Source organism: Rhagoletis pomonella, unplaced genomic scaffold (assembly GCF_013731165.1).
Source record: "Rhagoletis pomonella isolate Grant_MI unplaced genomic scaffold, Rhpom_1.0 Rhpom_scaffold_00005, whole genome shotgun sequence".
NCBI classification, from domain to species: domain Eukaryota; kingdom Metazoa; phylum Arthropoda; class Insecta; order Diptera; family Tephritidae; genus Rhagoletis; species Rhagoletis pomonella.
Genome location: NW_023458559.1, coordinates 81,645,950 through 81,668,562, shown reverse-complemented (window position 1 = coordinate 81,668,562; position 22,613 = coordinate 81,645,950). Strand labels below are relative to the sequence as shown.

At 34.8% G+C, this 22,613-nt stretch overlaps 5 protein-coding genes across 8 annotated transcripts in view; 3 read left to right on the top strand and 2 right to left on the bottom strand.

Moving 5' to 3' along the window:
- LOC118739680 (short transmembrane mitochondrial protein 1-like) overlaps positions 1–22,613 on the bottom strand; it is a 397,003-nt gene that overhangs the window by 11,510 nt on the left and 362,880 nt on the right. The gene's annotated exons all lie outside the window — the stretch shown is intronic.
- Positions 1–22,613, top strand: part of LOC118739672 (ER membrane protein complex subunit 4-like) — a 394,927-nt gene that overhangs the window by 12,007 nt on the left and 360,307 nt on the right. The window lies entirely within an intron of this gene.
- On the top strand, positions 1,014–2,630 carry LOC118739668 (BAG family molecular chaperone regulator 2-like). Of its 3 annotated transcripts, none has more exons than XM_036471133.1 (4): positions 1,014–1,276; positions 1,390–1,532; positions 1,595–1,978; positions 2,038–2,630. In XM_036471133.1, exons 1-3 carry the CDS (start codon positions 1,245–1,247, stop codon positions 1,966–1,968), a joined length of 549 nt encoding a protein of 182 aa, XP_036327026.1. In that variant the 5' UTR covers positions 1,014–1,244; the 3' UTR covers positions 1,969–1,978; positions 2,038–2,630. The 3 variants fall into 3 exon arrangements, with proteins under 3 accessions (XP_036327026.1, XP_036327027.1, XP_036327025.1); XM_036471134.1 differs by having other exon boundaries at positions 2,032–2,630; XM_036471132.1 differs by having other exon boundaries at positions 1,022–1,276; positions 1,595–2,630.
- Positions 3,005–9,849, bottom strand: LOC118740245. Its single transcript, XM_036471742.1, has 2 exons — positions 9,391–9,849; positions 3,005–3,928 (listed from the first exon to the last, which is right to left on the bottom strand). The coding sequence occupies exons 1-2, from the start codon at positions 9,847–9,849 to the stop codon at positions 3,233–3,235; spliced, it is 1,155 nt and encodes a 384-aa protein (XP_036327635.1). The 3' UTR covers positions 3,005–3,232.
- On the top strand, positions 12,403–20,561 carry LOC118739678 (protein midgut expression 1-like). Its single transcript, XM_036471151.1, has 2 exons — positions 12,403–13,460; positions 19,024–20,561. Exons 1-2 carry the CDS (start codon positions 13,408–13,410, stop codon positions 19,220–19,222), a joined length of 252 nt encoding a protein of 83 aa, XP_036327044.1. The 5' UTR covers positions 12,403–13,407; the 3' UTR covers positions 19,223–20,561.

Below are 22,613 nucleotides of genomic sequence, written 5' to 3'. Positions count from 1 at the left end.
GTAAAGCCTGTGCTATTTCAAACCCGTTATCTCCTTTATCCGTAATCATCTATACCTTTTGTAACTAAATATCGATGTTTTGGTATGATTGGATAAGACTTGATGCCAGGAGCTTACAGTGAGCAAATCTCATTTTTGGCATAAATGTCAGTTACGAGGTTTTGCAGAACCACGATACGCGCTTTTGTACTTTAAACGACGCTATACATATCTACATATATATGAATACCTACATATGTATGTGTATATGTACTTATGTAAGCGAAATGGGCTTGCTTGAAAAAGTGTGTGGGTATTACATATAATTATAGCAGTTTTCAGTGATTTAGTTGATATGAGCGCGCGTAAATCAAGCTCACAGCACACTTTCGTTTTCATAGTTCCGTATAAGGACGGGTGATCGCGAACACCCTATAGCTTACATTATAAAACACACATTCCTCAAAAGTTTATTAATTAACAAATTTTCACTTTTTGGTATTAAGCGCTAAAAATGTTCACAGCCGCATATTTACCATCCAGCAAAAACGAAAGTAAATTTTAAAAAGAACCAAAGTAGTCTTCCTTCCCCATCTGATTAAAATGGCCTGGGAAATAATTTTTTTTTGCATCTTCTGATAAACGGGGAACTTTGAGTTATTACACTTTTGAAGAACTCTGCGATATGTATGTATGTACGCACATAGATTGGTCAACAAAATTATATTATGGTAAACGAGTTTCTAAATATTTACATATTCTTTAAGGATGGTGCTTCATATGGACTTGTATAGTTAAACTTTAAATTTAACTTTAGGCATAGTAAAACCAAACATACTCTTTTTTGTCTGCTTTGTACTTAAATTGTACATATAACAGTTAACCAAATAACAAAAATACTGACTTATACTATATGCCGTTCAATAGCGTGATTTGGTCTTGTTTCTTAATTAGTTACAATCGTTTACCAAAATATACTGCACTAACAAAGCTATTTAATAAGTACATTAATCTTATTTCGTGGATTCCCCATTATTTTTTATCGCACTTTATATATTTATTCTTAAGTATAAAATGTAGTACGGCTTTTTTCACTAAATAATATTTACAAATATTTCTTTTTATTTTATTTTTCATTTTAATCGTATGTATGTAAATCGACGTACTTCCCAACCAATCAAATAACCAACCACCATCTTTGCCTACAAAACAAATACCATCAACTACTCAATTGTCTCACCATAAAATGTCACACTGTAACAATTATGATAAACAGGCCCTTTAACCTGAACGAAAGGTAAATTTCGTTTTTTGCAGTTGATTTCTTTACTAGATACTTTTTTTTTTGCAATTACACATTTTTGAAACAATGATCACTGTTTAATAAAATAACAAATTACTTGTATTTAGATTTGTTTCAGTGTTAGATCAACTGGATGCCCGCGTTGAAAAATTTCGCAAAGATGCATTGGGCCTGCAGGAGAAAAAGGATTTTCTGCTCATGTCTATTGATCTGATCAAGAGTCACGATATGCTACAGTCGATGATGGAGGGTAAGTGATTCACTTTACATATAGTATAATAACTGTTAATTATTATATCTCAATATTTTCAGCTGAACGCGAGGAAATCTTTTGCTACATACAACGCGTAAATGCGCGTCTTTCCACCGTCGATTTAATGGTGCACACGGTGCGCGATCGCTCTCAAGAAGATGCGCTCAGTCAAATCAACGAACTCATCGATTTGATGATCACAATGGGCGATCCAGTAATGGCACGCCAGCGTTGCCAACAATACCTGAATGCATGCTGCAGTGCATCGGAGTCGTCAGCATCGTATGAATATGGCGTCGATATGGATGCTGGTCCAATAGATAAGAAATTCGAGAGTGCTCTACTGGGTTGTACGCTCGACGATCAGAAAAATATCAAGAAGCGGTTGCAGGCTTTAATGGGATACTTGAACAAACAAACTGTACGAAATTAAATGAATTTAGGTAAAAACAGCACAGATATGAAGAAGAGATTTTATTTTAATTAAATGTGTAAGCCATAGAATGGATCATAATACAAAAATGGTATGTGCGATTGAAGAGGAAAGCACACAAATTGCTGCCACAAAATCGCGACAACTGCATGAAATGCGATTTAACCCCGCAGAGACACTTCCACCTCAAACCAATTCCTGTATATTGCAGTTGTACGGTACACTTCCTATTTAAGTACTTCTTTTAAACTTTTGCCACAAAAATTAAAACTTTTTTTAGTTATATTTATATTATTATATCATTCAATATTACTTAATTTTGCAATTTTCGGCTAGACAGTATTTGACCATCCTTAAATACATAATGTTGCTGTCTATTATAAATTGAATTACAAGCTTTACATTAAAAAATTGGAACCAATACAATTTCTTTAAACTGAAATTTACCTTTTTCTAGTTAAAAATTGCACACAAAAACAAAGTAAAGCATGAATGTTTACATAAATTTATATATAGAAAAAATACCAAATCAAATGAGCGAACTGTTATGTAATACATAAAACTTATTATCTGAAATAAAAGATTCGATTTTTAAAGTATTCATTATTGACTGTCGCCAATAACATAGTGCTATAAAAAAAAAAAAAAACAGATACACCCGATACATAACAGTGCAGTTTGAAGGTTTTTCTTAAATTCGGTTTTCATACAATTTTTAGATATTGGTCATGCCCCCACCCACTTCACGATTGGTGAAGTGGTTTTCAAGATATACGTATTTGATTAAAATGGGCGATGCCAAGCACAGTTGCCAAACATTTTATTAAAACGATGTGTTGCTAAAGAGGCATTGTAGATATGAATTTTAAGTAAATATTAAAGATTTCTTTAGCCACAATGCACAAAAGATCAGAAAAACTAATCTAACAAAATAGGCCTGTCTGGAAAGCGCTGGCAGCTAGTACTCTCTTATTTTAAATTAAATACCCATGTTATTTGTATCTAATAAAATAATAATAATAAAAAAATAGGTTTATAAATATCTTTCCAAACCATGTTTGATTTTTAAAATCGGATAAGAAATACTCAACTAATATATAGACGAGATCATTAAGTACGAAAATAACAGTTTTTTTTTTTTTAATAACAAAATAAATGAGGTTGTATTCGACCCTACCTAAAACCTGCACTATGTTATGTTTCTGGTTTATTTTCACTGTCGCACCGTGTAATTAGCTATTTTTAGAAAATGTCTTCAAGCGTGTCAAAAATACGCAAAACAGTGATCATCCGGCTGTAGCACACGGTCTGTCAGCAACCAAACTGCTCCCTCTATGCCAAAGAAAATTTGTTTAATGTTCTTTGAAGTGAAGTAAACGATCTCATTGTCTTCTGCCGTTAAGTTGCGATGGTAGTCGCAACGCACAATTGCACCAAACTTAGGCACTGCATAGAAGAGTGCTCCCGTGCGGCTATCTACCATCATTCCCTTGCTGGGGCCCAACAAGCTGCCCAGCAGCTCTAGCTCAATAGTATTCGATTTGTCGTTCACCTCCACCACCTCTTCATGTTGCGTCTGCTGTTCGGTGAATTCTTTTGCGATTTTATTTGAATTTAGTTTGAGAGCGTTATTCAACTTCTTCTTCAGTTGTGAATTTGGTGTTGCATACAACTTGCCATCCGCATCGGCGAAAAGTAGTTCACGTTGCTGACCGAATGCGATGTCAATTGGTTTAATTGGAAATGGTGTCTCGATGATGCCTTGGAACTTCCGACTATTTAGCGCGCGTCGCTGCCACTTCTGTTCAATTATGTCGTAGGCGAGTATGTGTGCGTCATCTGGACGTAGAAAGTAGACATATTTTTCAACCTTGCAAAGTTCAGGAGGGGGACCCAATTTGATAACCAAATTTTCTGCATCCTTTGGTGTTAAGTAGCGACCGCAATCAATTCGCAATACCTGTGTAGGACGAGCCAAAAATTAACTACATTAAGCTACATTTAATTTATCTTAAACCAGGTTCAAAATCTCGGCATTCGATATCGAACGTAACTCGAATCATTGTTGGGCAAGTTTTCAATTGTAAGGACAATTAATTGATAATTGTGATATTCTGCAGTTAACATTTAATAAATTTTTAATTGGTTGCCGTATTTTTTATTTTATTTGTAAGAAGTTTAATTGTTATCAAAAAAGTAATTGCAATTAAATTAATTGCCAACAAGATGATTGACAAATTAACTGATTAACGCCTAACACTGACTCGAATCGAAATTTGATTGTAAGATAACAGCATCCAATAGCGAATGCAATTTGCATTGTGGATAAAACAACTGTCACTTTGTAATCTCTCGTTTACGAATACCGCGATTCAGGCCCAGGTTACGAAGCTAAAATACTCAATTTTCACACGATTGGATTTTACTATTAGCTCCAGAAAAGTTTTTATTAGATTCATGTACATAGTTAAGGACCAATGACGACAGCGAAATATTTATGTGACAAAATCAGGACGAACACGACAAATTAGAGGGGAAGCTAGCTACGAAATGTAAGGGGCTATTAAGTATACGTTTTTTTACAGTAGCTGGAGGCTGCTTGAATATTGAAATATTTAAATCATCGTTTCCCTTATTTCCAGGGCAGTTTAAATCACTTTACTTGTAAACATTATTTAAAAACTACTACTTCTGATTCCCATACAATGGCTATAGACAGGCTAGGCTCTTCGGTTAGAACGGTTATTATTCAATTAAAAATGTTTTATCCAAGAGTCAGAATGCTGGCTCCGTCTTGAGGACGAGGAAACTTCCGAACACATTCTTTGTGACGGTTCGGACTTCGCTAGACAAAGATTAATTTATTTCAAAGCTCCAATAGTTAACCCCTTAGTAATAAGGAATTCGACTACGAAAACGCCTTAGGATTAATTAGGGAAGCGAGGCTGTCTTGGGCATACTGGGTTAGGAACTCTCTTTAAAGCAGTGATGCTCAGAGAGAGCTTCTTGTTTTAAGCATCACTGCTTTAAAAGTACAAAAGACCTTTCAGGTCGCAGTGTCCCTTATTCTGACATACCCGTGCTTTTATTTGTCTATCTGTCTTACACCCTTTTCAGTTTGCTTTTAAAAAAGCTCGGTGTGCTTTCTTGGAGATCGAGAGAACTTTCGAACAGCAATCATTGGCTCTGATCCAATAGTTTTCGTGTAAAATCCTGTAAAAATGTCAAACAGCAAAATTACTCTCCGAAATGAGCGTAAAAAGTGAGTAACAACAAAAAGTACAGGAACAAATAAAAAGCAATTTTCCTGTAAAAACGTCAACCAGTGATCGATTGACACCTTTTATGCTTTTACCAGAAGAAAAAGTTCGGGTAAAATCTTGCGACTTCATTCTCTACACAACTCTCCGAAAATCGCTCTCATTTACAGGATTACCTGTAAGTTCATGTAGTACTGGATCAGAGCTATTTTGTGGTCTCAATTGATTTTTTCTCTCTTAATTTCTGAGCAGATAAACTTCGAACGCAGTAGAGTGTAGGAGCAGCAGCATGTTAGAACTGTCAGGGAAATTGGGTATTGATTAGTAGGAAAATATTTTAAACGAATTTCCTACGTTCTCACAACATTTTTGTTGTTTGAAAAATAATCACTTCTTCTTCTTCTTAGTTGGCGCTGTAACCGCCTAAGCGATTTTGGCCGAGTCCAAAACAGCACGCCAGTCATTTCTCTTCTGTGCTAACTGACGCCAATTGAAAATGCCAAGTGAAGCCAAGTCCTTCTCCACCTGGTCTTTCCAACGCAGTGGAGGCCTTCCTCTTCCTCTGTTACCAGCATCGCGGCCCGCGTTGAATATTTTCAGAGCAGGAGCGTTTCTGTCCATCCGAACGACATGGCCAAGCCAGCGGAGCCGCTAAATTTTAATTCGCTGCACTATGTCTATATCGTTGTAAAGCTCATACAGCTCATCGTTAAATCGTCTGCGATATTCGCCATCACCAACGCGTAAAGGTCCGTAAATCTTTCGCAGAATCTTTCTCTCGAAAACTCCAAGAGCCGCCTCATCAGATGCTTTCAGTGTCCATGCCTCCGCGCCATACACCAGCACAGGCATGATGAGAGACTTATAGAGTGTGATCTTTGTACGACGAGAGAGGACTTTACTTCTCAATTGCCTACTCAGCCCAAAGTAGCACTTGTTGGCAAGAGTGATTCTCCGTTGGATTTCAAGGCTGACATTATTATTGGTGTTAATGCTGGTTCCCAAATAAACGAAGTCGTCTACTTTTTCAAACTTGTAACTGTCAAAATAATCACTTAATTAAGGCCAAATATTTGTTTTGGTTTTTGTGTCAAATTTCTTTTCAGAACCGGGACAAAATATTTTTATGTTTAAAACAAAATCTAAAAATTAAAAGAAAATGAAATTAAAAAAGATAAAAAAATCAAAAAAATTAAATGAAATAAGATCCTAAAAATTAAAAGAAATTAAAAATATATATTTCTTTTAAAATAACGAAATCTAAAACCCAATAGAAAACTAGATTGAAAAAAATAAAAAAATAGAAAAAAAAATAATAAAAAGATAGAAAACAAGTAAGAAAGTCTAAGTCGGGCGGAGCCGAACATTAAATAGCCGGAGCAAATATTAAATATATGTTTTTCACCTGTCCGAAAGCTACCGCTACATGGTAGCCCGGTATCAATTTTGAGTAAATTAGCTTCCTTAAATTTTGAAATATTGAAGTTTCAAGCATTTCCAAAATTTACCGTTATATGAAAAGCTCCGTAGTTGAAAAGCACCGAGTTTGATACAAATTGGTATAACGGTTACTGAGATACATATATATGATCATAAGTGGGCGGTGCCACGCCCATTTTCCAAAATTTTATCATAAACTAATTTCTTGGTAAAGAATTGTTGCAAGCATCAATTTTGAATAAATTAGCTTTAATATTTACTGATTTATCGAAGATTTTGTATTTCTCTAAATTACCGTTATATGGGATGTGGGCGTGGTTATTGTCCGATTTTCTGCAGTTTGGTATGCTGTACCAAGGCCAACAACTGTGCCAAGTTTGGAAGAAATCGGTGCTGCGGCTGCCAAGATATACACATGTAACCATAAGTGGGCGTGACTACGCCCATTTTTCAAAAATTTTTCGTCTAAAAATCATTGTAAATGTCAATTTTGAGTGAATAATTTTCAGTAGTTACTAAAATATCGCAGTTTTCGTATTTCTGAAAATTACCGTTATATGGGAGGTAGGCGTGGTTATTTTCCGATTTTGCCCATTTTCAATACCGTCCGTTCTACGCCCGAAAGAAGTACACGTACCAAGTTTCGTTAAGATATCTTAATTTTTACTCGAGTTATCGTGTGCACAGACGGACGGACGGACGGACAGACAGTCACCGCTTAATCGATTTCTCTTTTCATCTTGATCATTTATGTATACATTTGTCTATATCTACCTCGATTCGTTTTGCCTGTTACAAACAACCGTTATGTGAACTTGTGTACAAGTGCGCTCGGGTATAAAAATAAAAAGCGTTTATAATTAATCAACTTAAAAAGATACATTCTTCTTTTTAAGACAATAAATTCATACAAAAAATAAAAAAGTAAAGTAAACTAAGTTCCTAAAAATTGTTTTAAATTGAAAAATATACATTTTTCTTTTTAAGATAATGAAATCTAATAATTAATAGAACGTTATATTAAAAAAATATACATATATTTATGTATATGTATATACATTAGGGCGGGTAAATTTTTTTTTCGACATCGATTCAGCTTGTACATAAAATTCTAAGAAAAAAATCCTTTAAACCAGAGATGCTCACTACTTAAGCACATATACAAATTCACTCTTTAAATATAAAAAAAAAAATTCTCGCCCTCCCTTACTCAGTATATATGTATATGTACAGTATCGGTCATATCTATAGCACGCGATTTCAAAGTGATATTGTGTGCCACTTATGTTTATTTATTAATTTTTATGAATTTTCAATTAAAATATAGTTCATTCTCAGACAATCCCGATACAAACCCAAGTGTAACAATTTGTAGAAAACTACAAAAAAATTCAACAAATTTTCACCTAAATTTCAAAGTTTTTTCTCGGAAGTGTAAGAATTTTTTTGAGTACACAGTTTTTTAGCCCCTTCAATTTTATTCTGATAATGTGCAAGTTTCAAGTTTATTCATTACATATATGGAAGCCAATGTGACAAAAAAAAATTCTAAAAAATAAACGCTAATTCTTAGCCACTTAAAATTTTCACATTATCAGACTAAAATTGAAGGGGCTAAAAAACTGTGTACGCAAAAAAATTCTAACACTTCCGAGAAAAAAGTTTGAAATTTATGTGAAAATTTGTTGCACTTTTTTGTAGCTTTCTACAAATTATTAAGCTTGGGTTTGTATCGGGTTTGTCTGAGAATAAACTACATTTTAATTGAAAATTCTTAAAAATTAATAAATAAACATAAGTGGTTTACAATATCACTTTGAAATGGCGTGCTATAGATATGACCGATACTGTATATATCAGATATACTGAGCTGCCGTATGTCCTGGCATATAAACACAATTCATAAGAAAGTGCGTGAGTTTCATATGGGAGGACGTTTGCTTTGCCACTCCAGTAAAATGTACAAATTTGCAAAACCAAATATAGAATCAAAAAATAATAAAAAATATGTTCTCACTGAAAAAAATTTTGAAATTTTTATGCTATCTATGCACCATGCTAGACAGTATGCACCGGATCGTGAATACCCCTAATATAAATCCCTGGGTGCATCAGCTCGCTTAAAGTTGATAGAAATTTCGCGATTTAGAGGGAAAATATGAACAAATGACCGGCAAAAAAAAAAGAAATTATAAATTATAGTTGGAGAAACTCCAAACCCTCATTAAATTTTATTGCATATTGCTTCAATGGTGCTATCATTTATTAACGCTTTAACGTGGGACTTTTATAAGCGAGCAGTGTCCCAAGGAAAATGTAAAATTTGTGCTTGCAATATGATGTAAATATGTGCAAGGATTCCTTCCACTAAATTTTGGAACTTTTCAGCCACTAGGTCGCTATCATTTCTTAACGCACTGTATTATTCCACATACATGTACTGTAATACTCCCATTGTTAACAATTTTCATTCACTAATCGTACAATAAAAAAAAACAACTTGTGCTTTTTTTTCATTTAAATAAATAAAATAAATTTCGTGTACACATAAATTTTGTAGATGCATTGTGATTTCACTTCAATATAAAAGTTTTGAGAAGCCCTGCTTTATTATTATTGCACATACTTATACGTACATACATATGTAGTATGTATGTATGTCGTTTGAGGCATTTTTAAAAAGCTCCTTCAATTATAAATCCCCCCTCTCTCTCTCACTCACCTCAGCATCGTTCCGAATTAAGTCATAAACCAACAACTTTGGTGCACACATATTCGCGTTTTCCGACTTCATTTCCTCCCATCCGGCATCCAACACCCACAGTCGCCCCAAATTATCCACTTGCGTCCAAATAGCTTTCTGTATTAAATCACAATCACTTCTGTTACCATTAGCGTGCGCATACATGTGTGGATAAATCGTACTTTGTAGCGGCACATATCTTTCAGGCCATTTGGTTGCGATCAACGTCGGAAATAGTTCGCTATCGACGCTGATACAAAGGAATACACGCAAATAATGCAGCGAAAGATGGCGCACGCGATAGGATTCAGTCAGGCCAGTCTGTGCTAAGTGCCAGGCTATGCTCGTATGGATTTGTGACGCCATTATCGTAACACCAATCAGAGTGATAATTATAGTGGAATATGCAAGTTTGCTATTTATTTGTGTTGATGACATTTTCGTGTTCCGTAGATTTGAAGGTGGTAACGTCCGAATGGTTTATGGAGAGCTTTTCAGCACTTTCCGTTGGAAGGGAGTTTGCAACTAAATGCAATTGATGACCTCCACACTGTCGGGCTGTGGCTCAAAATACTTCGCTTCATGCACGTTCTAAGCGCTGTGTGAGTGAGCTGAGCTGCTTTGTTTTCAATCGTTTATGAAAAAGTGGAAATTGGTATTCGATTGCAAGTGTCCAAAATTATGCTGAGCTCGGCAATGGTATTTATATCAAATGGTCAATTGCTTGGTTGGCGGCAAACCGGCGCAGCAATGCTTGTGACTGAGTTGTGCAATGCCAACGCTTGCCGCTAGCAAAAAAAAAAATCAGTGAATACATATCGCTCATTTAATAAAACACTGTCGCAAGTCAAAAACACATAATTTTTGAGTTATCGAGTCTATCACTGAATTCATCGTAGTCCGTGAAATTTACCAATCTGAATTGTAACGAACAAATGTACCTATAATATTTACATATATGCTATGAAAAGGCGGCCGCTGTGGTGTAGTGGGTAGCAGTGCGCGCTACCATTCCGCAGGGTCTGGGTTCAAATGCGGTTCAACCCAACATTCTAAAGCGGTCGCCCCTCGGCAGGCAATAGCAAACCTCTGCGTGTATTTCTGCCATGAAAAACCACTCGTCATAAAAACGCTATGTGACAAAACCATAATGCGCACGCCACAAATCGGAGGAGAAGCTCCTGTTGGGCGAAAAAACCGTGAAGTTTTATGTGAAGTTAAATCTCGGAAGGCACCGTTTCACAAAGTTAATGCGCAGACGATCTTCTTGTTCTATTACCCTGAGTTGAGTGTGGAAGAGTGTATAAGCTTCTTGTCATCTACATTGGCCCCTGAGAAGAGTCTTGATTACAATGTGTAGGGGAGGGGAAGGTCAAGAAGCATCTCGACATCCACGGTTGGTGTTGTTCTCATCGCGCCAGTGATGCCCAGGCTGGCCAGTCTATGTAGCCTACTGAGCTTGGACTGCGTGGACTTCACTTCCACCAGACGGGTTCAGCAGTAAGAATGGGTTTGGAGTTGGCATCATACATCATCCTTGCCAGTTTAGGTCTGATGACCTGCTTCCATCCCATTAGTTTCCAGCAGGTCAAGAGAGCTTGTCATCAAGCATAACTCCTAGATATATATTACCCCTTTGGAGAAGTGCATCTTTTCTCCTTGAAGGAATGGTTCTAGTAATTTGTCCCTTTTCCTGGAGAAAATGACTATGCTAGTCTCCTTGGGGTTTGTTTTTAACCCATTGTTACTGCACCAATTGGCGACTATGTTCATAGCATTCTGTAGGAAGTTGGGGATAGTGTCTTCGAACCTACCTCTCATTAGGAAGACAGTGTCATCTGCATACGCCCTGAACGACGAAGCCATTTTAACTAAGAAGGCAGAGTAGTTCGTCTTCTATGATCGATCGTAGCAGAAGGGAGATCACTCCCTGCTGGGGGCAACTTTCCGTTGCTAAGAATTTGACTCTTTTCTGTCCATCAACCCGTTTCCGCCGGACGCAAATGTCTATTAGCGAGTGTTCCGTGTTATCGAAAGCGCCCTCCAAGTCCACATCCGTCACCTCCTCGACCCCCAAAGACTTCTCGATTTGCCTTGTTAGACTTCGAAGAGAGTGAATAGTAGATCTTTCCGGAAGATAGGCAAATTGGTATCTATGCAAAGGGTTCCCGGTAAAGAAACTATCACTGGTATGCTTTTCTAGGATGCTTTTCAATGTTTTAAGTAATACATTCGAATAATGGGTCTGTATGACTTTGGTGATCTGCTGGTTTTCCCCCAACTTTGGGTTGTAGCGGACCGTCACTCGTCACTTCCTGTAGTGGAAGGGACCTTCACACAAAACATGCTCTGAAAAAGGGTAGCAAGCCGAGTGAAGTGTAAGGTGCTGGTAAGACATTATTACGTGCTCCTATTTCCTACGGGGTTCGTACATATACATATATGTATATACATATGTATGCACGTACATAATTTTCCCTGTGATAACTGAATGTGTCATCATAGCCAGCTTTTGCTTGTTTGTTTATCACCTTGCAGCGAACGCGGTAATTAAATCTTATCGGTTAACCTTTTTGTAGCCAAAATTTGTTACTTATACATATCGTGTCTTGGGACGCAATACCTCGCATACGCCAGATTAAATGCCATATGAATGCCCTGATTGCCAAATCGATTAACTCCAATTTTTGACACATCTTAAATTTAAGTTTTAAGCATTTGGTTTAGTCATAAGTTATTATATTTACAATAACTTTACACAATATTCATACAGATAATATTTATAATAATATCATAAATGGAATTTTAACACATTGACTGCCAAGTGAATTTGGCGAAAAATTCTTCACCGGTGCCCAAGCAGTTTTTTATCACACTTCAAATTTACCTCAGAGTTTTTATCATAAAACAGACAAAAACCATCATGAGCTATGCAAATTGAGCCAAAAATGTTTTGAGAATAAGTAGCAGACTACTCTGAAAATATAAAAAATTTCAGTGGAGTGTCGCACGAAAGCGAATGACAAGGTCGAATGTTAAACCACCCCTGCCGTACGCTTTCCTGCGACGTGCCACGTGGTAGTCAAAGTGTTAAAAAATATCGTACATTACTTAGTCGCATCTCTCAACTTTTTGTTAATGGAGTTACCCGTTTTGGCAAGTGAAGCACTCATATATAAGACAATATTTACTTTTAACTTTATAGAGTAGGCTACTATTGAGTCGAATTAATACTTGTCGTATGCGAGGTATTGCGTGCCAAACGCCGATATACGCGCAGAAATAATATTTTTCATAATTTTCTTTCTAACTAGAGGTTATATACATGCCTGGGTTGAACCGTACACCGATCGTAGTAGATTTGCTCTTTAGAATTCTGCGCTAATTTGCTTAACATGAAATTTGCCTTTAAAATAAAATAAGGAAATGATGTTACTTAAATCTTTGCTCTTGCTACGTAAGAGTTAAAGAGGTTCTATAAATTGTTTATGGATCTCCGCAAGGGTTAAGCTTTTGCAATAAAAGCAAAATATCACAAACTGTATACACAAATGATGCCTAAAATTGTCAAATGATTAATAAGCCTTCTTTCCAACTATACACTTCCTTTCAGAGTGAAGTTATCTATGAAATTGGAAGCTAAAATTCAATATCAGTTCAAATATTTTCTGACGTATCCACATACAAACGGTGTTTGTTCTGTATTGAGGTGTAATTGGTAACAACACACAATTCACCCGCCAGTTACTGTTCACGATTGCTAACAAAATAACGTGTTTGCGCGTTTCTCATACGAAAAAAATTAGCACAGTTATAACCTCGTTAGTCATCGACACCTACATACATAAGTATTTATTATCAACGAACGAACCTATTAGAAAAATAATAATATTTTTAGTGCTTCACTCAAACACTGAGGACAACAGTGCCTTTTAGAAGAAATTATATAACTTAGTGAGTGAGCTAATTGTCGAAAACAAAACAAAATCAGTCAAGATGTGCGGCGCTTTGTGGGAGTGTATCAAATGTCCAGGAAAGGTTGTGTGTTGGTAAGGAAAATACAATTTAAATCAAAGAAATCGTTATACATATACAAGCATGCATATTTTACATACCAACCCTGTAAACCATTTTTTCAGAGTATTCAACCGATTTTTTGTCGAATTTTCTAAAATGAAATAAACTGTGCACACTTCGATCCTTTTACGAAATTTCGGAAAAAAATCGGTAAAGAAATCAAAATAATGCTGCTATGTGAAGAATTTCTTGCAGAATTTTTCAGAATTTTCCTTATTTTTCGTACAGAAATTTCTTTACGAGTTCGTGTCAACCACTTCATATAATTTTCTTTGAATATTCGTAAAATGCAATCTTTAGCTTAAAATAAAATTAGAAAATTATTTCAAAACTAAAATTAGGTTTACTGCAAATTATAGGGAGCGACAGAGTCATCCAAATAATATCAGAATTTTAATAAACCTAAGCACATAGAGAAATAAAATTTGTTTAATACTTAAATATTGTCGCTTGGCGCGCAATGCCTCGTACACGTCAAATGCAATACCAAGAATAACGTAGTCCGTAAATTTTACAAAAAATAAAAAAAAACTTATTTTCTTCAAAACATTTAAATGGATTTCGAACTGAACTTACCAAATATGAGCTTCTACTAGTCAACAATTGAGATGGGCTAACCAAAATTAATTGTTTTCTGTGCCAGCTCATACGTGGTATTTATTGCATTTGACGGATACGAGGTATTGCGCGCCATGCGACGATATGTGCGGTCTACTCTCCATTTAAAGAACCGTATGGCCTAAATATATGCAAGTACATCTCTGTGTTCATATGGAATAGTAGCTTATGCCGAAAGGCTGGCTTTAGTATAATGCGGCATTCGCAGCATACGATTGCGAGCCGTTGAAGAACTTTTGGAAAATAAACTCTCTCTAGCCCATAGTTACAGTGATTCGATAGAAAACGCTTTTATAAAAGGAAAAAATCTAGTCTATCTGCATACATATCTACATATGTACATATGTGGGTGATTCACTACTAACTGTAATTTTTCCAAATCTAAAATTTTAAAATTTGTTGAAAATTGTTGTCGGACCTTTTACTACAACCCTTATCTAGTGTTCCCAGGCAATCGTGCATTTACTGTACTCTGCTGCCACAGCACTGCCTATAAAAGTCGAAAATAATACGTGCATATGTATGTACATATATCTATTAATTTTAATGACCTCGACTTGTATTTTCATGTATAAAATACTTTTATTTATTCAACGACATTAAAATTAGTAGTGTTCTACTTCGAGTTACCACCAAGTGAAGAAAACGTGGTTAAATAAAAATTCAATTCATTCACATTTTATTCGGTGGGTCTAAATATTCAGACATTAACCTAACAGCGCTCCGAACCTGTGTGGAGTTCAGCAATTCCTAATGGCAATGATGTTTGGACACTCGAAAATATCACAGAATGCAAGATAAGCGCGACACCATGGTACTGACTGAATATGTTGTGACATACCTTTTTGTTTTTTTTTTTTCAATTAATGCTTCACACTATTAAACATCTGTTAATTCAAAATTCATCGGAATCGTCACTCCTCTACAATATTCAATAGCGCGTGTCGTCTTGGAAAACGAAAAATGGCGACGGTACAACGAAATTAAAATGTCTCTAATATATGTACATATGTATAATAGAACTAGGGGGCAAGACTTTACAGGCTATTCCGTAACATAATTGCCATAAAAATAAAAAATTAATTGCATAGTCGGACGAGAATGACGGCGGAAATGCTAAAATTTACGAAAAGGACATGCCTTGGTATTCACATTTTGACTAGGTTTTTAATCTTGAATCGAATATAGGGTGACCAGATGAGTCGAAGGAAAAATCGGTACACTTGCAAGAGAACAAGTTCATTCTCCCCTCCACGACAAGACACACAATCGCATCTTTGTAGTTGATGGTTATAAGTATAAAAAAAAATTGCCGTTGTCTAGCTTTTATACCGTCCTTTGGTTAACAAAAAATTAGAGGTCATAACGGACGCGACTAAAACAGAAGTGGTTTCAGAGTACATGTAAAAATCTGAATACCAAATTTAAAGCTATAAAGCCGTTTGAGCCCTATGTTAGTATCGGGCGGCTAAAAAGTTTGTAAAAATCAGGACACTAGGCGGGAAAAGAAAAATCAGTCAGGACACTTTAATTCGACCCTGAAATCAGGACATGTCTTGATAAATCAGGACGTCTGGTCACCCTAATCGAATGTGCTCTGCTAATTTTTGTAAATGAAGTACATATGTATGTATGATGTACATATATATAGATTACTACCATCTTTATTGATATTGTGAAAAATTTTAGCATTTTATCATCATTGCGCGATAATAGATAGGCTGAACAAGAATAGGACAGTTTGTAGAGAATCATCCATAGCTAAGGTAAGGGATTTAGCAACAAAATTCAAAATGCTATTGTTTGCAACTTATGTTTAGTTATTTATTATTTTAATTTAAAATATACATAATTCAATCTATATAAACAGAAACCATATACCGCACACGATCTTCAAAAGTGACACAACTTAAAGATTGGCATTCTTGAAATTATGCGCTAAAAATGTACGCAGAGCTTTTATTTACCTTTCAGCAAAAGCTGGAGCATTTTTTTTTTTATAATTTGTTGAAAAAAACCTAAGGTAAAGCCTTCCTTGCAAATATGATTAGCATGTGCTAAGAAATAGTTTTTCGTATTTTCTTACGAACGTGTCATTTTGAGTTGTGTCTCTTTTGAAGACGGTATGCGATATGTAAATAAATACAAGTTTCAAAAATTGCATAAATTTCACAAAAATTAATCAATCTTCAAAAAATTGTCATCAAACTTTTTAAACAGAATCTTTAGGGTATGCAGTCAAAGTTCAGTCTGATAAAGTGCAGTTTACAAGCAGGGTTGGGCACGCTGCACTGAGCATTTCATTATCACCAATCGTGTAATGGTAGTGAAATTGGAAATGCATTTGCACTAAGTGCATAGTGGTAGTCGAACCAATTTGTCACTTCCACTAATCATCTAGTGGTAGTGAAATCTGCAATGTACTATCACTGAAGCCCTTGTGGTAGTGAAAATCTCGATTTAGTGCAGCGTGCCAAACCCGGTTTACAAATCGCTAAAAATTACACTTGATTTTTTCGTTTCTTTTTTTCCGGGGGTGTTGCCCATTTTTCATTTCAGATATTTTCTTATTTTTCGTAATTTTTCTTCAAAACGAGCATTATTCCTATAAATGAAACTTTTCCGATGCCCTGATTTTTGAGGAAAAATAATTCAAGTGACTCTTTGTATAGTCAACAAAGTACAGAATATGGTTGTCACTTCTTTAATTTTGAGGCTAGACACTTTAATAGCCGGTTTCACGAAACTTAATAGTAGAAGTGAAATTTATATTAATTTTTTGTTTAATCCCTCATTTATGTACATAAGCTTTACTTGAACACGTGATAAAAGTTTAGTTTTTAAAATTTGTTTTCCGTATTTTTTTTTTGCGCTCAAATCAGTGATAAACACCTTTAACAAAGCTACAAATAATCACATTGAAATAAAGACTAAATCGAAAGGAAAAACTTGAAATAATTTTTTATTCAAATTACTTTCGTGAAACCGGCTATCAAGTTTTAGTTTCGTTTACTCCCGTTTTAATTATTAATATCATAGACCAGCAAAACTAATAAAGCTCACCAGCTACTCTAATAAAGAATGTACATTAGGGTGGTCCAAAAATGCATGTGAAAAGGTAAAATCTGAACTTGAATGCTCTCACCCCCTAGCATTGTTTTATACCGAAAAAACTATACCCCCGTTTTTTTTTCTTTCAAAGTTGTCCATGTATTTTATAAGGGGAAAAACAAGTTTTCAACAATGGTATAAAATTCTCGAATATCAATATTTTTCGATCGGAAAACTTGTTTATTATACCAGTTTTTAGTACTGGCGAGTTTTTGTGGATCCCCTCAGTGAAATTTTCGAGATTTTTAGGGATTCTTTAAACAATGATTTTCCCATATAAAATATGCACATGGAAAACTTTTGGCGCTTTCAGCGCCCTGTAAATATTAAAAAAAAAACAGGGGTATAATTTTTTTTCGGTATAGAACAATCTTAGGGGTGAGACTTTATGGTTTATGGACCGCCCTAATAATGTGTATGCAGCCTAATTAGTGTAGCTTTTACTAAGTGGCTCATGATCATGCCTAACTGTAATTGACTATCAAATGGGATAGGTCGATAATTATTTTAGTTAAGTGGAACATTTTTATTGTGATGTATACCTCTGACCCGTCCTTTTCAATGTTAATGTAAACTTCTCATGAAACCTAAAATACGTATGAATATTCAACATATCTGATTTACGAGTGCTTTGCCACTCCTATGTATGTATGTAAATATGGCTAGTAAATATTATGACCAAGTACTCTTAGATATATGTATATGGTATTCGCATTATAAAGTGTAATTTGCTTTGAAATACTCACAACTGAGATACTTAGAGAACAATTTACACATACACATACAATATGTATGGATGTACTGAATTAAATCACTAAAAGACGATAAGGCAAATTTCCAATATGGCCGAGTCTAATGAACGGTATCAATTCTTTGATAAGAAAATTTTTATAAATCGAATAATCGACGAGGCACTTATGTATTCCCTTTATGAAGGTATGTACACATCGTCGTTTAAAGTACAAAACCGCGTATCGTCGTTCTGCAAAATCGCGTAACTGACATTTTTTGCCAAAAAAACCGAAGCTCTTGGCTCAAGCATTATCTATTCGCCCGGAAATATACTAGCCAGAAATGCGATTGCTTTATAAAAGAGAGAACAATTTTGAAATATGAGTGCTTTTACTCTCTACAAAATAATATATGGTTTTTTTTTTACTTTAAACGGCGATATGTATGTATGTAAATATATGTTCATATATGTATAGTAGTCTATTAGGTTCTCGTTACTTATAATATACCAATAGGTGGCTTAACTAGTAAGACAATTTAAAAGTTTATAACCAATATCACTAAGCAAGCCTTTTTCTATTGTTACTAACCTATGTTTTGAACTGCATTGGTTCGAGTCGACATACGCCATTACTTAACCCCACTGTCGATGTGGAAAACTTACTACAGCCAGTATTGGTAATGAAGAAATGTGACACGAGTGGTATCGGCACTGTGCTGAATATGGCTTAACGACGAAACCGGTTTGTCTCCAAACCAAACTTGACCAGGGATTATGGTAATTCGCTCCGAAATTAAACCTCTTCCCCTCCTGTCGGAAAAATCGATCAACATTAGCATGTCAAAAAACAACCTTTCTAAAGCACATGCCTCCTGTTGTCTATTTTTCGGTTTTTACTGCCTATTTTTCTTACTTTTTTCGCTGTTTTATATTGCCTACATCGTCAAAATCCATACCCTGGTAATTATTTTGCCTTCCTTAATTATACAATTAAATTTGCAATTATGCTCCATCATAATACGTACATGTGTACTTAAAATGTGTTTAATTTACAAAACTTTTTCTCTTTACAGCTGCTGCAAATGCGCCCTGAATATGTTTCTCGGCGTTTTTTGTTCGGTCATTGTGTTAGCTGTTATTATCGGCCTGATCGTTTACTTCACTGTGTACTACCACAAGGATAGTTCCAGTAACAATCAAGAAAAGCTAGTACGACAAGTGATCACTGCTGCCCCGCTAACATTTAAGGAGTACTTCCAGCAACAAAATTAAATACACACATATATATCTAATACTTAGACTAACACGGAGTTGAGGCATTTTCAATTATTTACTTAGGTTAAGCAATGAGTATTATTGTGTTATAATTATTTATGTGGTTGATTTTTATTTTTTTTTTTTTAATACTGGTTTTATAGTTCTAATGACAAGATTTAACTATTTTTAATGTTATTTAATATAAGTGAATTTTGTGTTATTTGCAACCACAATTAAAATTGTATTATAGTATATGCCGGTGATACTGCAAAACGTTCTATGTCACTTATTACCTTTGGTGCTTAATTGAACTTTTATCTGTATCTGATCGCTTTTGGCAATCGTTCATCTTCATCAGCCAAAGGTATATAGTTTTGTCATTCGTTTATTAGGGTGTAACGATTTTCAGATGCATTCCGGTACAAGTAAGAGACCATCTAAGTGTCAAGGGTACTAAGAGACATAGAACGTTTTGCAGTATCACCGACGATATGTACATACATAATGTACATGGCGTTGTGTAATTCGAAATTCGTGGAAAGAAAGTAAATAAAAATTTTATTTTGCAGTATTAAAAAAACGTCAACTAGTCTTATCTCAAAATAATTATTACTCAAAGGCATTAAGACTTAAAAATGTTATTTATGGCGTTTAGCGATAACCGATTTCATATCAATATTTAATTCTCTATATTCATATAAAGGCCAAAATTATTGCTTTTGAATAATTATATTGGCGTATGAATGCGTCGTGGCACATTAACAATGTCGTGAAACTTATAAATTTATTATGTATATATGTCTACATACAAATGTTTTTACATACATATGTGCGAAAGTATCTATTTTACCTACAGGTTTGGAATCACGACTGCGACTATGACTTGTAGGGGAATTCAAGGATACCGAACTGATTCTAATGAATTTAAAGCTATTGCTACTTTTTTGTATTTGACCGCTTTGTGAGTCCGCCAAACATGAGGAATTTCGAGTGCTTTTGAGTACGCATTTCCTGAGTTATATTTTATGAGTGTTTGAATTATTCAATTGTTCACAGAGTTTTTAAAGAAAGGTCCCCCACAGACACCTGCATACATACATGTGGACGTACATATGTATGTCGTGAGAAAAAATGAATCATATAAGTATTTATGTAAATATTGACTTTGCAGAAAAAAAGCCAAAAAAACGATAGACAAATTGATGTGTTTGATTGTTTAAATTAGTTAGATATGTAATTTCTTTGAGCAAGAAAAGGAACGGTTTTACTTATCTTATTTTTTCAAGTGTGATGATGTTTAAAAACTTACGATACACATGCATTTGAAAAAAAACCAAATGTATGTAGTACCCATGACGCATGATGCAATAATGAAAGGTGTTATACGTTGGCAACTTCTCGCTCTAATCCGCCATCTTGAACTACCTTAGGAGAAACTGTGTTGTTTCTTTGCTATTTTCACTGAACATTTCCCCAAATATTTGAAAAAAATTCTGAACAAGCTACATTGATTCAATTTTCGTTGTTCGTTTTGTTCTTATTCGCTGACATTTGTTTTCCAATTGCGTGAAATTTGGTAAGTATTGTAATAAAACCGAATTATTTTACAAATAAATTATAATTTTGCATTTATTAGGTCATTTCCTTAGAGTTTCGCTGACCGACCTGTGCTGGTATTGTGATTAAGAGCTAATACACGTAAGTTACAACATATTATTTTGACTTTATTGCTGAACCATTCCATTTGAGCTCTTTGTTATTTCAAAACCTAATGAACCATTTATTCGCAGATTTTTCGGACGATTCTGCTGTGCTGCGTTCCTGCTCCGCCTGTATATTGCTCCGCCCGTATTTTATAGTGTTGCGTTCCTGTTGCGCCTTTGCATTAGTGTGTGCGTTGTGATCTAGACACGTTGAAGTAAGTTGAAACCAGGTTCTCGTTTGTTAAAAACCTAAAAACCCATTTATTTGCAGATTTTTTGTATGCTTCTGCTGTGCTGCGTTCCTGCTCCACCCGTGTATTAGATTGCTGCGTTCCTGTTAACATACATATCGTCGCTTAAAGTACAAAACCGCGTAACTGACATTTGCTGCTAAAAATTGAATTCGCTCACACACGTTTTTGGATCAATCCTTATCCATTCTTCCTGAAATATACTAGCCAAAAATGCGATTGCTTTTTACAAAAAGATAACCATTTTGAAATATGAGTGTTTTTACTCTCTAGAAATTAATTTATGCAACCTTGCATACGTGGGTTTGCATTATCTCTATACGCGGTTTTGCAATTTATTGATACATGGTTTTGTACTTTAAACGACGATATGTATGTAGATGTATGTACATGTATATCACATATATTGACTTAGATATGTATACACAATTAATGGTGTACATACATTTTTTTATATTGAAACTAGATATGTATATAGTACATATTTTATTATTATTAGTCGGTTCAAAAAAGTCCTATCTCAAATAAAAATACTTCGAAAATGTGCTGAGATAGGGTGTTTTTGAACCGAGTTCCGAGATAGGGCATTTTTCAATCAAATTCTAAAATAGGGCGTTTTTCAGCCAAATTTTGAAATAGGGCGTTGAAAAGCTTTCTGATATCGGGCGTTTTCGACCTGGCTGCCGAGATAGGTCGATCTTCTACTCAGCCATCGATATATGGTCGAAGACGATTAAACACGATTTGTTTTTAATCGATTCTAAAAAAACTAAGGTAATTTTTAGCCACTTCAAACTTGCATATAATTAGACTAAAATTTAAGGGGCTATAAAACTGAGTGCTCAAAAAAATTCTAACACTTCTGAGAAAAAAATTTGAATTTTGGGTGAAAATTTGTTGTATTTTTTGTAGTTTTCTACGAAGTTTTAAAATTGGGTTTACACATAGAAATTCAACTTTACTTTTGTTGCAAATTCTTAGAAATAAATAAATTAACATGAGAGGGAAATAATATCACTTTGAAATGGGGTTGGTATTGATATGACCGATACTGTATGTATATAATACATTTTGTACAATTAAAAAAAAGTGGATTTACTAAAATGAACACAACGTATTAATTATAAATTCTGAAATATGTCGTTAATTTCAAAAACAAATAAATAAAACATTAAAAAGTAGTCAAGGCTTGCTGTATGACACGAACTTGGATATACGTGAACTTGGGTAATGTATAATTCTTTATATGATTCCTCAAAATATCCCTTATATAACACTGTGGAACACAAAAAAAAACCTTAGTGCGACTATATCAGGTTTGATATCTGTTGGCCATACCAATAATGCCTCATACTCAGATTTACTAGATCAATTCGTGTTCTCCGAGAAAAAAAATTTTCACGATCCAAAAATCTGCAAAATCTTTTTTCTCCAAATTTTGAACATTTATCG